Genomic DNA, 16,737 nt, shown 5'->3' with positions numbered 1-16,737 from the left:
TAAAACTTGTCTTAACTTAAACATTTTTTTAAAACTAGCAGCAGGTAAGACACATATAAATTCTCCTGGCTACAGGTTTCTAAAATTTCCCAATCAAAATGCATCCTATCCAATTAATCTTACATGAAATGTTACACACAACAAAAAGTTTTAAAGAGAGTAACTACATTTTTTCTATATAAAAGCAGAAATGTACTTAAGAACAGTAGTATCTAGTCCAAAACAAAACATATCCATCAAAAGAAAGCTGAAGAGATGCAAAGGGAGAAAAGTGACTTGAACAGCTCATATACTTGATTGAATATAAAGAGCGACAGTGACTTGGTCTTAACTAAGGGAAAGGAAGATAGCAATGGTGGATTGAGTGCTCTCAGTTCTGACACCATCCTTAATATCATTCAATATCTGGTTAATCAACTGGCATATAATGGGCACTTACTGAATGCATGGCAGAAGCAAAGTAAGGAAGTGAAACTCATTTAACTACTTTAGGACAAAAATTAGAACGAGGTCAAACACATTGGCAACACACTGTGAGAAGAGCATGCAATAAACATTAAAATGAGATCTGGGTATCACTAGATCATATCCAACCTTATTTTTTCTCCTTATCCCAAATGATAATAAAAAGAGTGGAGAAAGAATTTGTGGTTCTCTTAAGAGATAAAGGAGAGATTTTAACTCTCAAAATGATGCATTAAGTCCTTTCATTCGAAAGAGAGAATCTCTAAGGAAAAGTAAAACTAAAAGGACTGGGCAAGATACATACAGAAGTGGAAAACCCACTTTAATAAAGGTCAGAGAGATTAATGGTACAGATTAGTCCACAGAATCCCAACTTTGGGAACTTATGCAACACTGGTACAGAACCAGGAAAACTAAAACTGAGTAAAGGTTTTTGATCTAAAAAAGGACTGGAAATGAGCAGAATTTCTTTCTGTATTTCCTTTATTTTTTTTTTTATTTTATTTATTTATGATAGTCACAGAGAGAGAGAGAGAGAGAGAGAGAGGCAGAGACACAGGCAGAGGGAGAAGCAGGCTCCATGCACCGGGAGCCTGACGTGGGATTCGATCCAGGGTCTCCAGGATCGCGCCCTGGGCCAAAGGCAGGCGCCAAACCACTGCGCCACCCAGGGATCCCTCTTTCTGTATTTCCTAATTAATGGAAGACTCTAAGGGTTTACTCTCATTTATTCAACCTATGAGATTTGAGAAAAATTTAATATTAAAGGATGATCTGGTATAACTCCTTTATAATGGGAAGCAAATTTTAGAGAAATTAAGTGATTCATTCAAGATATCATTGCTAATTAATGTCAGTCTCCTGACTACTAGTCTAGTCCCCTTTCTCCAATGCTTTTATTTTTTATTTATTTTTTAAAGATTTTATTTATTTATTTGAGAGAGAGAGAGAGAGATAGGGACAGAAAGCACGAGCAGCTGGGGTGGGGGCGGGGGAAGAGGGAGAAGCAAGCTCCCTGCTAAGCAGGGAATCTGACTCTGGACACAATCCCAGGACCTCAGGACCATGACCTGAGCAGAAGGCAGATGCTTAACCAACTGAGTCACCCAGGTGCCCCTCTACAATGCTTTTAAAAAATGAAAGCCTTTGGGGTGCCTGTCTGGCTCAGCAGGAAGACCATACAACTCTTGATTTCAGGGTTGCGAGTTCAAACTCCATGTTGGGTGTAGAGATTAAATAAAAAACTTAAAAAAAAACGAAAGCCTTTAATAGAACTATGTAAAATACCAAGACAACCATAAAAATAATTTAAGCATTTTATACCATAACTTGAGACAAAGAAACTTGCATAAATGCAAATAAACTTCTAATAAATGCAAATTAAAATAAACTTTTAATAAATACAAAAAAACAAATAAGAGACCTACTTACTATGTTTTAGAATGCTTGTATTTTTTTTTATATTTTATTTATTTATTATGAGAGACAGAGAGAGAGAGAGGCAGAGATACAGGCAGAGGGAGAAGCAGGCTCCCCGCAGGGAGCCCGACGTGGGACTCAGAACTCAATCTCAGGACCCCAGTATCACGACCTGAGCCGAAGGGAGATGCTCAAAGGCTGAGCCACCCAGGTGTCCCAGAATGCTTGTATTTTAAAAAAAAATGTTAAAGTATTTTTTTTTTGCCCCAAATCTGTTCTGTTTCATTGGTTTTATTTTTTTAAATGTTAAAATCTTTATTAGAGCTCTGAGGATATGTGAAGCCAAAATGAAAGAAACAACAGGACCCATACAGAAAAAAGCAAAGACTTGTTTTCCAAGAATAATTTTTATAATTCATGTTAAACAAACATTATTGTACATCTGGTAATAAATTAGCTTTGGCCTTAATATTAATCCTTTATGTCAATAAGGTTCTAATTTAATAACTCCATTAATAAGTATTTTTTCTATTACAGATAGTGACGAAAGCATGAATTTTACTATGCTTTCAATCTCAGCTACTATTCAGAAATAGAATATTTTATATAATACAATTGTGGAGCTTAATGTACTACAGAAAACTGAAGATACATTTTAAGTGAAAATAAAATAATACAATGCCTTAAATTTTATCCCGACAGTAACTCCATTATCAAAATAGCAAATACTGTCAATGTATACATTCACAAAAACAACTTACTTCCATTAATTAAATCAATAATGCAAGAAGGAAAGAATCTACAAATGATACTTATAAAAAATGCCTTAATGTTCTTTTGAGATGTATAACAACCTATAAAAATATAAAGGGTATTGGAATTAAAATATAAAAAATTAAAATATAAAATATAAATTATAAAAATAATATAAAGATAGGAGAATCGAGTAAGAGAGGATTTTTTAAAAAATAGAAAGAGAGAGACAGAGACAGAGCAAGCATGAGGGAAGGCAGAGAAAGAACCCTAAGCAAGCTCCGCGAAGAGCCCAAGGCAAAGTTTGATCACAGGACCCTGAGCTGTAATCAAGAGTTGGACATTCAACTAACCAAGCCACCTGGGTACCCTATGAGAGGATTTTTTAAAGTACTTTTAAATGTGCAAGGTACTGTGAGACCCATTTCACGTTTATCTGATTGATTAGTGTGGGGATGGAGGGCAGGGATATAAACCTGACCATACTCCCAACAGAGTTAACAATAATTTACTGAGAAGTATGCATGAGGGAAAGAAATCCATATAAGGGGCAAAAATTAGCTTTCTCAGTAATTAACAAAGGAAAAGAGAATGAATTTCAACAAACACCAAAAAGAGTTCAACTACAGAAAGTAAGGTTACTACATACAGAAATGTGGAATAAAGATCTCAGCGGACGACTTTGTCCCTATACGGGAAGTTACAAAGAAATGGTTTAGATGCACTACAAATTATGCAAAGAGGCAGAAATATTTGTCCTTCAGATAAAATGTTCTTATTTTCAGGTACTCTTCCCTCTGGGAGTGGAAGGATTTAAAAGAGGATGCCTGATTCAAAGTTTCTGCAATAAATTTATAATGAAAAAATATGAAAGCTACAAAAAGGCAACATCAGAAATTTTTAACACCTGCCTGAGGTCAACAGACTTCCTACTCTCAAAACATCTTAGAGATAACAATTACAGAGTAAAATGATGATACTGGTATTTCTGTATTTATTTTGCTTAGCAGTATCATGTTAGATATGCTGCTCATCATTTTCTAAACTTTGTTCAGCCTGAGAGGTCTGAGTCTGAGGTTATGCTGTCCTTTCCACTGGAGCCTTTTGGGGTAGTTAGGCTCAAAGATACTGGAATTAATAACTTTGAACATATATATGGAATCTAGTACTAATAAAATGAAGGTGGTCAGATTCTCGGGCAAGGACTGGACCTGGACCTGGGAATCTCACTCTTCTTTTCCTTTCTTAATTCCTCTACTACACCATCTTTCAGTGCACTCCTAGACCACCCAGACTAGCATAACTCAAGGGTGATTTCTGGACCAGAATGATAAGAAAAGACAGTAGGCTTATGAATACTACAGGAAATTGATATTAAATCAAGATACTTGGGGCATCTAGGTGGCTCAGTGGTTGAGCATCAGCCTTTAGCTCAGGTCATGATCCCTAGGTCCTGGGATCAAGTTCTGCATCAGGCTTCCCACAGAAAGCCTGCTTCTCCTCTGCCTCTCTTTCTCTGTGTCTCTTATGAATAAATAAAATATTTTAAAAAGTCAAGATACTTAAAGAATTTTAAGTAGGGAAAGGATGTATTTGGAATACTTTCCAAAATTTTGCTTTACCTAAATTTAAGATTTTAATGTTAATGTAGTATGACATTCTGAGTATGTCTTAAGATATAAATGAGTCTGATTTCTGACTCTGAAAGTCATTAAAATAACACTATTAAAACAAATACACCAAAAATATCCAGTCAGATTTTCTTCAGAGGAGAGGTTAGGTCCTATGATGGATATGATAGACTAGTTTGTTCAACCTCCATTCTATCTTCCTGCTTTATAAGTGTGAGTCTTATATTAAAGAGACAGGAAATAAAGAGACAGGAAAGCTAAATGTAAGTAAAATTTCCCAAATTACCTTGCAGCTAGGGTGCTAGATATAAATTGGGCTTTTTCTTTCTCTCTTCTTTTTTTCCTTTCTTCCCTTCCCTTCCCATTGTCCTTCCTTCTTATATGTGTTACCAGCTTTTTGGTAATGCAGAGGCAGTTGTATAGAGACAGTGGATAGATTTCAAGTTCCAGTACCACTGTACCAGTTTTGTGGGTTATTGAGAGGCAGTTGTGATGGTTTCCTGATTCTTATGTTGTTGCTTATGATCATGATCATGTGTTTTCAGCTTCATAAGCATTAACAACCTTGATATGATATTGGGTTCCTCATCTTTTATCACCATCCTTGCCCCTCCCCGGTTGATGTCTCCCACCCCCTGGCCTGTCTTCAGGAAGAATCCTAATCAGTTTAACCAAAAACCCCTCGCACCCCAGTGTTTCCTCTTAGTAATTAAATTCCTACTTGCCCATGCTATATTTGTAATTAAGCCTGGTTCTGCACTGCAGTCTCTTTTCTCCTACTGTGATAGTTGGAATTAAAATGTTTTTACTGCTTTAAACACTGTCCAGCTCTGGTTTTTAACAGAATCTCCCAAGGGTGCAAGGTTTATTATACATGTTAATAAACTTTGTTTTTTCTTGTTAATGTTATCTTTTATTACCAGGGGTCTCAGTCAAGAATTCAGAAGGATAGAGGGAAAATTATTTTCCTCTCTTATATTCCCTGTTGTAAAATCAGTTCAAGAGCACAGAGATGGGAACCTGCCTCTTTTAGAAGGTATGCAGTGAAGTGTTCATGGATTGAAAGATCCAGTATTTTAAAGATAGTGAGTCTTTCCAAATCAAAATACAGATTCAAAGCAATCCCAGTCAGAATCTCAGTAGGTTTTTTTCTTAATTGAAATTGATAGGCTGATTCTAAAATTCATTTGGAAATGCAAAGGACCAAATATGAAATAACCAAAGCAACCCTGGAGGAAAATAAAGCTGAAAGGTTTATCCTACCAGACACTAAGACCTACTATAAAGTTACACTGATTAAAATAACATGTTATGGCACAAGGATGGTCAAATTGACCAATGGAAAAGAGAACATCCAGAAACAGAGCTACACATACAAGGTATCCTGATTTATTACAAAGGCAACATAGTAGGTAGTTCAGTGGGAGAAAGAATGGTCTGCTGCACAAATGTCAGGTTAACTGGACATCCATTCGGGAAGAAAAATGTTGACCTTTACTTCATACCATGTAAAAATCAGTTCCAGATGGATGATCTAAATGCAAAAGGTAAAATAAAACTTTCAGAGAAAATACCTAACCTTAAAGTAGGCAAATATTTCTTTAAAAGCACTAACCACAAAAGAAAAAGGTTTAATCGGATTATAATAAAGCTAAGAGCTTCTGTTCATTAAAAGACACTATTAAGAGAGTGCCACACACATTCTGAGATATTTGAGGTGCATATATCCAACAAAAGACTTATATCCAGTATTATTTTTTTAACTTATTTATTTATTCATGAGAGACAGAGAGAGAAAGAGAGAGAGAGAGAGAGAGAGAGAGGCAGAGACACAGGCAGAGGGAGAAGCAGGCTCCATGCAGGAAGCCTGATGTGGGACTCAATCCTGGGTCTCCAGGATCACGCCCTGGGCCAAAGGCAGATGCTCAACCACTGAGCCATTCGGGGAACCCTATATCCAGTATTATGTAAAGAACCCCCTTCAACAGTGAAAGACATAACACAATTGAAAAATACACAGTTTGAACTGGCTTTACAAAAGTGGATAGATACATAGGGTGGGCTCATAAACATATAAAAAGACTCAGTTTCCTTATCAGGAAAATGCAAATTGAAAGCAAAAGAATACACCAGAAGACACAACCAGAATAGTAACAAGAAAGACTGACATTACCAAGTGTTGGTGAGGATGTAGAGCAACCAGACCTCTTATATACATACTGCTGGCAGGAGTATAAACTGGTACAACTAGGTTGGAATAATATTTAGCAATATCTACAAAAGGTGAACAGGTGCATTTCCCATGACTCAGTAATTCTACTTCTAAGTATATACTCAACAGAAATATTGTCAACAAGGGGCGCCTGGGTGGCTCAGTCAATTAAGCATCTCTGCCTTCAGCTCAGGTCATGATCTCTGGGTCCCGGGATTGAGCCCCACATTGGGCTTCCTGATCTCTCTCTCTTCCTTTGCTCCTCCCCACCACTTGTTCTCTCTCTCTCAAATGAATAAAATAAAATAAAATAAAATAAAATAAAATAAAATAAAGACATTCAACAAAACATATATATTAAGCAACGCTAGCTAGAAGAGTCCCAAATTGGAAACTGCCCAAACTAGAACAGCAGAATGGATTAAAAAGTTGTCACTCATATGGAATACTATGGAGAAATAAAAATGCTCATATGACAATATGGATGAATCTAACAAGACCACAGAGCAAAAATAAAGTCAGTCTAAAAAAGCATATACAAATGGAATTGCACAGTGTATAAAGTATAAAAATAGACAAAATAAGTTATTACAAGTCTGAATAATGGTTATCTCTGAGGTGGGCAAAACCCACAGAAAATAAAAGGTAGCTTCTGGTGTGCTGGTGTTGTTGTTTCTTGATTTGGCTGTTGGTCACATGGGTGTATTTAACACGTCAAAACTTGTCAATCTGCACATTTATGATTTGTACACTTATGCATATTATGCTTCAGTAAAGCTTATATGACAAAAAACAAACAGCAAACTAGAAACAATTTTCTATAAGTGTAATAAGGCTAAGTAACACTTGAAGAACTTATGCTTGTTTTTTTGCAAATCATTGTTTTTGAAAAAATATCTTATTTATTTATTTGAGAAATACAGAGAGAGAAGAAGCCAATGACCATGAGGAGCAGAGCAGAGGGGGAGTTGGACCTGAAGAAGACACCGCATTGAGCAAAACTTGGGGGCTCCATCCCACCACCACGAGATCATGATCCCAGCTGAAACCAAGAGTCACGTGCTTAACTGAATGAGCCAACCAAGAGCCCCTGCAAACCAATTTTTAAGAAACTAGCATCCAAGGGTGCTTGGGTGGCTCAGTTGGTTAAGTGATGGGACTCCTGATTTGGGCTCAGTCATGATCTCAGGATCGTGAGACTGAGCTCTGCTTCAGGCTTCTGGCTCCATGCTGAGCATGGACCCTGTCGAAGATGCTCTGTCTCTCCCTCCTCCAAAATAAAAAATAAAAATAAAAAAAAGAAGCTGGCATCCAATAGGAAAGTAGACAAAAAATAGAAAGAGAAACATGCAAAGAAATTTAAATGGTTCCAATAAATGCACAGAATATAAATTAGAACAATGGAATGCTATTTTTCCACATCAAATTAGCAAAGATTAAAAGAAACTAAAGGGATCCCTGGGTGGCGCAGCGGTTTGGCGCCTGCCTTTGGCCCAGGGCGTGATCCCGGAGACCCGGGATCGAATCCCACATCGGGCTCCCGGTGCATGGAGCCTGCTTCTCCCTCTGCCTGTGTCTCTGCCTCCCTCCCTCTCTCTCTCTCTGTAACTATCATAAATTTAAAAAAAAAAAAAAACCATTGCTGAGCATTTGGTGAAATGAATATTCTTATTCCTAGTGGAAATATAAATTAGTATAACCTTTCTCTTATTTCTCTATAAGTTTTAAAAAACTGACCAATTAGTTTCACTTCTAGAAATTATTCTAAGGAAAAATCAGAGTTGCAGTTAAAGATGTAATCATATCAGTGTTATTACAATGTATTTTAAAACAATATAATTATCCAAAATGGGAAAATGGTTAAATTATAATACACATACATAATATTATTAAATTATTAATAATGTTTTCAGTAATGAATAAAGAATCATGATGAATTTAAGTTAAAAATACATACAAAATTCTATGTGGTATGATACCTTTTGTTTTAAAAAATATCAAACATTAAATATACATTTGCTTTTAAAAAGTCTGTAACAGTACTATAATACTAATAGGGGCCATCTTTGGGTGATAGGATAAAGGATGATTTTAATTCTATAGCTTATTTTCTACAATGAAATTTTTTTTTAAGATTTTATTTATTTATCAATGAGAGACACGGAGAGGAGGAGGGGGAGAGGGAGGGAGAGAGAGGGAGAGAGGGAGAGAGCGAGCTCGGCAGAGACACAGGCAGAGGGAGAAGCAGGCTCCACGCAGGGAGCCCGGACGTGGGACTCGATCCCATGTCTCCAGGATCAGGCCCTGGGCGGAAGGCGGCGCTAAACCACTAAGCCACCCGCACTGCCCTACAATGAAATATTTTTGAGCATCCATTACTATTATATTCATAAATCTAAGAAAATATAGGGTAAAAAAAATAACAGCTGCCCAGTTTTCTTTACCCTGAGCAACCTAGATTTTTGTCTCCTTCATCTCCCACATTCAATCTGTAACTGTTTTCCTTGATTTTACCTTTAATTCTAAGAATTCCCTATCCAAGCCATTATTCCATTATTTCTTCTCTCCTTTCCGAAATTCAGACACTTGCCTTCCCAAATGTGCTCCTCAAATCCAGATTCTTCATTTTGGTAAATAAAATGGCCTTATCTTCCACTACCTCTACATTCTAGCCACATCAAACCCCTTTAGATAGCGACCCTCCACACTCATGCCCCTGAAAAAATCCATACCAGGTCCTCTCACACCTCCTAACCCTGGCATGTTCAGTTCTCTTTCCCGGTAGTGCATTTTCTCCTTTCGTTCTAATCCGATTCATAGTTCAAGGCTTACCTCCGATATCACGTACTGGGTGTAGCCTCTCACAAGAACAGACTGCCGTTTCCACATCAATCCTCCAATGACAGTTTATACATATTTCACCATTTATCACTCTGCAGTTTAATGCCTACCTTTTCCCACTGTTTGGAATGGGTCATTCCTTTTTTTTTTCTTTAATTTAAAAAAATCTGGTTGGATGAGGAAACCTAAAGCCTACATACGTGCAATAGATCTACACTGGATGTAAGCTTTCACCTGGATCTGATAGACAAATGGCAACAAAAACACTCGCCTGTTTGTTGTTGGTGGTGTTTTTTTTTTTTTCTTTTCTTTTTTTTTCATTCAAGATGGCAGAGAACGTCTTAAAATAGTCCCACACAAAAGCACTCACACCCAGAGCCTCGCGTCAGGAGAGCTGGCTACACCTAGCGCAACAGCAAAGGACAAAAGAATGGCACCTAGATGTTGAGATGCCTCGGTCCTAATCATTCTCGGTAGATCCCACACACAGATTTTAAAACGTGTTAGAAAACTAGCACCTGCTGCCTTCATTACGAGGGCCACGCCTCGACTGTGAACCGTGACCTGCGGCACTTCTGGAGACAGACCCAAAAAATCCGGGACGAAAAAGGGGGGAGGCTAAGTTGTATTGAGGAGTATCCAAAAAATGCACGATCGGGCCCCGCCCCACCCGGGCGCTGAACCCCCGCGGCATAGTCATCTCCCGGGAAGGAGCGGGCAGGGCTCCGGTGCGCGGGCCTAGCAACGGGGCCCCAGCTGGGAATTCTGGGCGGGCCTGAGGCGGAGATTGCCGCGGCGACCGTGCCTGGGGCTACACCTGTCAGGCTGCGACCCACACTAGGCCCAGAAATCGCCGAGATTCGATGCCCGAGGCGGGTAGGAGCGTCACCCGATCCCTTCTCCTGGGATCTGCCCTTCGCCTTACCCCGCGTCCTTCTCAAACAAAGGCAATCCATACCCACCGCCATTTTCCCCTTACCTCAAAAACCACTTCTTCGTCAAACTCCGGTGTCATCCTTCTCCGCCATGCCACCCGCCTCAGCACGATGGGAAATGAAGGCGGGAGAGCAGGCGGCACCCCGGCGTCTGCAACAGACCGTCGCGTCTGTCCACAAAACTACAATTCCCAGCAGGCCGCGCAGCCCACGCCCCCTTTTCACGACCGCTTATTGGAGCAGAGGTTGAGCGTGTGGGCGGGAGGGGCGGGAGCGGGAGGAAGCTCACGCCCGCTGATTGGAGGAGGCTGGAGCTTTTGTCCGCCTTTTACGGCCGCGACTAACAGGGGGCGCCAGGAGCACTGATTTTTTTTTTTTTTTTTTTTTTGGAGCTGGAGAGGAGCACGCGCCGGCGGAGCCGCGGTGAGCCCTGCTCGTGCCCGCGCCTGGCCGTCCGTCTGGAGCTCGGCTGACTGGCGCTCGTGCCCGCCCGCCGCCTGCGGCTCGCGCCCGGGAGCGTCGCCGGGCCCCGGGAGCCGGCCGCGTCCTTTGTGCGGCGCTCCAGCTGCGCCGCGGGGCCGCGGGACGGAATGCGGGCGCCGTGGAGGCTTTTCTCTTCTGCCCAAACTCTTGAAACAATGGACTGTAAGAGGAGCAGGGATTGAAGGGGCGAGCGGGGAAGCGAGCTGCGCGGGGAATCATGACTTCTGCCGCCGGTAAGTGACGGCGCTCGCGCTGCGGCTGGAAAGTTTGCAGCGAACGCGGCGGGTCGTGGCTCTGGAGCAACTTTCTCCTCACCGGGGGGTTAACGGCGGGGCCCCCGCCCTACCTCTCCCGAGGGCCGTGCGAGTGCTGAGCGGACGGCGTGTGCTGCCGGGCTTTCTCGTCCCTTCCTGCGGAGAGGGGCTGCTTGGCAATCGCGTAGCTCCTGGGACCGCCCTTTAAACGCGGAGCCCCGCCGCGCTGGGAGCTCTCCGCGCCAGGTGAATCAAGACCTGGGAGCGGGGAACACTGGCTCGTCGCTCCTCGAGTTTGGGGGACGGTGCTTTGCGTGTCAAAGGAGTTTAGATTCCTGTGTTAAGCAATCGGTTATTCTAGGGAAGGGCAGTGTTCCCGGAGTATTGAACTCGGCCCCTGTGCCGGGTCGCTGTGAACCCAGTATCCATCCCCTGGAAGCCCTGGCCCCTTCCTTAGTAGACGGAGGAGTTTAGACCCTGGGACTCCCTCCTGTCCCGGTCGGTTTTTCCTCTTACCTGAGAAGCAAGAAGTAGAATTGTCGATGGCGATTTTTTTCTTCTTCTCATCTTTACCCAGTTTTTATGGATTTTTTTCCCCCTATTTCTACCTGGTTCGTGTAAACGAAGCCTCATTTTCTGTCTGCCTTGCATAGTCCTTCCTCTTCATCCAATTGACAAAGCCTGTGATTTACCTTTGTGTGGATTTTGAGCAATTCTCCACGTATTTTTCTAAACAGTCTTAAGGAGCAGTTCTTAGTTTCCAAATATAATTAGCAGAGTCATTGCTAATTAGTATGAAAATCACTTTATAAGAACATAGGTTGATTTTTAAACCAGAACTCAATAATACATGAACTTTTGCGGGTTTTTTTGTTTTCTTCTTTACGTTTTTGCCCACGTTGGAAGAAATACATCTTTATTAGAAGTATTATAGTAAAGTGGTGTAAGGCTTTCCTTCAAAGTTACTTCTAGAATCAGCACTTCAGTATGATTAATTTTTCTTTGCTTTTCTTGGCATTTGTTTTAAATTCCTGCAACTCGAAACTGTCAAACAGCACTCTAAATGTTCTGATCTGTATTATTCCTAAAACAGATATATTGGAGTATTGCATTGCTAGACGTAATCAGATTACAACCAACAAGGCAAGAAGTTAGCCAATAAAAATAAGAAGAAAGGAGTGAAGTATTCGTGAAGATGTTACAGAATCTTTCCTTTTTAATGCTGTGTGTATGTATAGGAGTTATCATATACTGTGGGAGTTATTTATAAACTACCTTTTTCTTACTAAGGGGAGACCTTCTACTTAAGGTGAACTATTTTCGTCTTAAGTTTCTGTGCCTCACCTTTCAATTTTTCTTTATTACTGACCCAGTCCAGTTACTTTAAACTTAAAGTCGTTGGATATTTAAAAATCTTTCCAGGGGATCCCTGGGTGGCTCAGCGGTTTAGCGCTTGCCTTCCGCCCAGGGCCTGATCCTGGAGACCCGGGATCAAGTCCCTTGTCAGGCTTCTGGCATGGAGCCTGCTTCTCCCTCTGCCTGTGTCTCTGCCTGTCTCTCTCTCTCTCTCTTTCTCATGAATATATACATTAAAAAAATCTTTAAAAAAATTAAAAAATAAAAATCTTTCCAGCCATTTTTAACTCTCCCCTCCTTTGGAATGTCAAACACATTTAAAATGTTCATACCTTAAATGTATTATTTTCAATTCTAGACCTAATAGTTTATAATGAACAGGTACAGAAGCATTTAAGTTGACATTTAGATGTGTAAATCTGATCTAGGAGTCAGTCTGGAAGTTTATGATTCTTTCATTTGAATTACCCTAGGATAATGCAGGCTATTTTTATATTTTATCAACTTTACAATTAAAGAAATCCACAGATATTTTTGTGGTGTTTAAAAGAGGAGCACTGGGCAGCCCCGGTGGCACAGTGGTTTGGTGCTGCCTGCAGCCGGGGGTGTGATCCTGGAGCCCCAGGATCAAGTCCCACATCGGGCTCCCTGCGTGGAGCCTGCTTCTCCCTCTGCCTCTCTTTCTGTCTATGAGTAAATAAATAAAATCTTTAAAAAAATAAAATAAAATAAAAGAGGAACACTTCCTGTGTTTAGCTGAGTTAGTTGGTTTCTAGCCTGATTTGCTGAGAAGCATTAACTACCTTTTTGTTCACCCATCTGTTAAGATTTTTTTATAATTCTTTCTCATCTCTAAATGAAGAATATGGAAGAGAATTGAGGCTTTATTTCCATTCCATTCTTATATTATTATATGCTTATCATTCTTACAAGCTCTTTATGATGCTTTTTTGGTACAATAATGAATTTCACTAAAACTTTAGGGATAAAAAAAAAAACTTTAGGGATACTATTCGTGATTGGAGAGGATGTTTGTTTATATTGAATCTAATCTGTGGTATTTGAGATGATTGGCTTAGTTTTTTTTTTTTTGATTGGCTTAGTTTTTAAAAATAAGATAAATGCTAAAATAAAGTATTGTAGAACATCTGACTTATGTGTATCCTGAAGAAGAGCTTGTTTTGTTTTCTGCATCTGTGAATGAGTAGGCCAATAATATTTTAGAATTATTCTAGTCAGTATATGAAAAAGATATTTATCAGTGTATTTTTCATATTTATGTTTAAAACACATACAGCCTCATTAATGCCTGTGCTTTGCCTTTTGGCTGGTCCAATAGCTGAGAAAGTGTGCACGTGAACCACAGCCATTTGTGTGTAACAGATGACGAGTATGTTTGTAATAGTAAAATGGTACCAGTGCTTTACTTTCTTACCTTATTTTTCCCTGGAGCCAAACAGCTGTGTAAATAAAAGATGTGCTGCTTTGCTCTACAGCTTTTGGGTATAAATGTTGATACAGTATTAAGATCCAAAGGTACTGGGTGCATTTCCAAACATCATGCACTTACTTCAAGAGTGACATAGGAGCAGACTGTAATATAACGGATTGTTATTTTTTGAGTTTTGTGTTTCTTTCGAAATAGAGCCACCAAATACTACTACTAAGAAAGGGTTCGGGATATTGCTGTATCAGTGACTTAAACACTTGCTCTCGCTAAGAATTAAAAATTTATTCAGTAATCCTATTGAAGTTGATTCCTGCTAACTTTTCAAAATATTATTCTACATTTAAATGGATACTGATTTTTTTTTTTAAAAGAAATATCCTGTTACTGAGGCATATTAAAGGGTATGTATATTTGTGGTAGCTTTCACTATTCCCAGGCCCTAATTTCAGCATTGGGGATAAAGCAATGTGTTAAAATGCCTCCTTTCCTGGAGCTTGCCTTTTAGTGGTAAAGACTGACAAAATTATACTGAAGAAAAATCACACAGGGAAAAGAGATTAGAGAATATAAGGATTCTCCTGAAGCAAGAATCACAGAAGTTATAATCTCAGAATCATATAGGCTTTAGAGATCTGTTCTAGAGATCTGTTCGGCTCCCTCATCTACAAGTAAGGAAACTGAGGCAAGCAGAGCTTCAGAAAGACACAGAATAAGGTTAGCCAGCTGAGTTTTGTCATCTGCTTCCTCCAATAGACAGTTAACTAAAAGTGGCAAGCTAAATTACGCAGTTATTTATTTAATTCAGTGAGTGTGTTGAGCATGTTAGGTACATAATGCTATGCTATATTTGTTAGGAATCATCCACAGCTCTTATGTAGTTACTTGAATTTCTACAACACTGAGAGATAACAGGTATTTGTGGCTCTTGGAAGCTGACTCGTATAAAACACATTTGAAGAAAAGACTAAAATTGGTACCAAAGATTAAAAAACAATTTAACTAAAAAAGCAAAAATTGATTGGATAAATGGTCCTGAAGCTTTTGACAAGGCTGTTGAGATTCAGAAAGTAAAAGATTAATTTGATGAGATTGAAGTTTTGTTTTTTGGGGGTTTTTCTTAGTTGTGGAAAATACACCTAACAAAAATTTACCATCTTTATAAGTGTATAGCTCAGTAGTGTTAAATACCTGCAAGTTACTGTGCAAACCAATCTCCAGAACTCTTTCCATCTTGTAAAACTGAGTTTTTTTTTTTTTAATTCCTTCAAAAATCCCAGAGGTAGGATGTTTTAAGAATGGTTACAGAAATCAACATGACAGTTTGTCAGATTTCATTATCTGGGGTAAGGTAGGAGGTTTGAAGGAGGCCCCGGGCATTCATACTTTTCTCTTAAGACTTGATAGGTCAATGGGCAGCCCAGGTGGCTCAGCGCTTTAGCGCCACCATCAGCCCAAGGCATGATCCTGGAGACCTGGGATCCAGTCTCATGTCAGGCTCCCTGCATGGAGCCTGCTTCTCCCTCTGCCTGTGTCTCTGTCTCTCTGTCTGTGTCTCTCATGAATAAATAAATAAAATCTTAAAAAAAAAAAGACTTAGAAAAAAAGACTTAATAGGTCAAGGGTTTGATTTAATAGACTATTATAGCAGGGTTCGTCATTAGGCTTTGAATGGGTTTACAATTTTTTCTACTCAAAAATAATAGCATGCTTATTGAATAGCTAACTGAAATTGTATAGCTTTGGGAATTTTTATTAAATTATTTTGGAAGTATTTTGTTACCTTCTTTATCAGGACATTACACCCAGGAATTAAGTGAGAAAGCACATGTTATCATGGGACTTTGGTTTGGGAAAATGATTGGTAAAAAGAAGTAGAATGGCCCATTCTTTCTCTCTCTCTCTCTCTCTCTCTCTCTCTCTCTCATGTGCGCTCTCTCTCCCTCTCCTCTCACTCCCCCCCCACTTTCATATATTTTCCCAAATGTTGTGACTAATTTCCTTTGTTGAAAAAAAAAAAAGTCATCATTAAATTAAGTATCAAAGTTTCTGTGTATTCAAGTACTTTACGTCCAACAGATATTTTGAAAAATTTGAGAATTTTTTTTTAGTAAATTGTTTTTATTAAGCATTAGATCCTGTTGGACGAAGATACATGAAGTGTAAGAAACATAAGATAAATTATTTTTACCTCAGATCTCCTTGGGGAAATGTGACTAGTTGATAAGTGATAGTATAGGGAGAAAAAGAATCTAAGGAAAAAAAAGATACAGCCCAAAGATGTTTGGGCTCTGTATATCTTCATTTTATAGGTCTTTTGTGTGAGTCTTTTGTGAGGTGCCTTTAGGCTAGGAACAGGTCTCTACAAATCTAGTGTAGTATAATAGGTGTTTATTAAAAAAATAGGTGTTTGTTAGGTGCTTTTTATATAATGTGAGAAAGGATTGTTACAGTAGAGATTGTGGTCATCTTTTAAATGTTCTAGAATAGTAGTTATTAATAAAGAGAACACTGAATATTCACCTGTGGAACTTAAAAGAAATACACATGTCCAGGCTGTATTCCCAGAAACTCTGATTGATTAGACATGGCATAGAACCTATACACATGACTTTTTAAAAAATAAAGCTCATTGAAGGAATAATGACAATTCCTAATGACAGTGCCTATACAGAGAAATACCAACTTTGTAATAAATCAAATAATATAGAAGAATTGGTTTTGTTTTTTAGGTTTGTAAAATTTCTGATTTCTGTATTCCTTTTTAAGATTGTTTTGGGGTTCTAATGAGGTAGATTCTTGAGAAATGGCACTTAAACAACTCTGTGGTATATTATTGAGGTAGAAGAATAATTGATATGTAAGCATAAAGGGTGTCTTTTTATATAACTGAGGCAAATTCACTCACTTAGCACTTGGCAGACAAACTAAGGTCCCAAGC

At 39.0% G+C, this 16,737-nt stretch overlaps 2 protein-coding genes across 9 annotated transcripts in view; one reads left to right on the top strand and one right to left on the bottom strand.

The window, feature by feature from the left end:
* The window catches only part of VEZT (vezatin, adherens junctions transmembrane protein), a 74,289-nt gene extending 63,843 nt beyond the window's left edge, over positions 1–10,446 (bottom strand). For 6 of the 7 annotated variants that reach the window (XR_013350765.1, XM_077845856.1, XM_077845857.1 and 3 more), the window contains exon 1: positions 10,301–10,446. Coding sequence is in view for 5 of the 7 variants with exons in the window: in XM_077845856.1 (XP_077701982.1) it covers positions 10,301–10,336 (36 nt within the window). In the remaining 2 variants the exon portion in view is untranslated. The remainder of the gene's footprint in view (positions 1–10,300) is intronic. The other variant, XM_077845861.1, reaches the window with a different exon arrangement.
* Positions 10,447–10,743: 297 nt separating this feature from the next.
* FGD6 (FYVE, RhoGEF and PH domain containing 6) overlaps positions 10,744–16,737 on the top strand; it is a 111,498-nt gene continuing 105,504 nt past the window's right edge. Inside the window, exon 1 of one of the 2 annotated variants that reach the window (XM_077845852.1) lies at positions 10,744–10,972. In XM_077845852.1, coding sequence (XP_077701978.1) covers positions 10,957–10,972 — 16 coding nt within the window. In that variant the 5' untranslated portion in view covers positions 10,744–10,956. The remainder of the gene's footprint in view (positions 10,973–16,737) is intronic. The other variant, XM_077845853.1, reaches the window with a different exon arrangement.

Source organism: Canis aureus, chromosome 13 (genome assembly GCF_053574225.1).
Source record: "Canis aureus isolate CA01 chromosome 13, VMU_Caureus_v.1.0, whole genome shotgun sequence".
NCBI lineage: Eukaryota > Metazoa > Chordata > Mammalia > Carnivora > Canidae > Canis > Canis aureus.
Note: the sequence above shows the minus strand (reverse complement) of the source record. Positions and strands in the feature narration are given on the sequence as shown.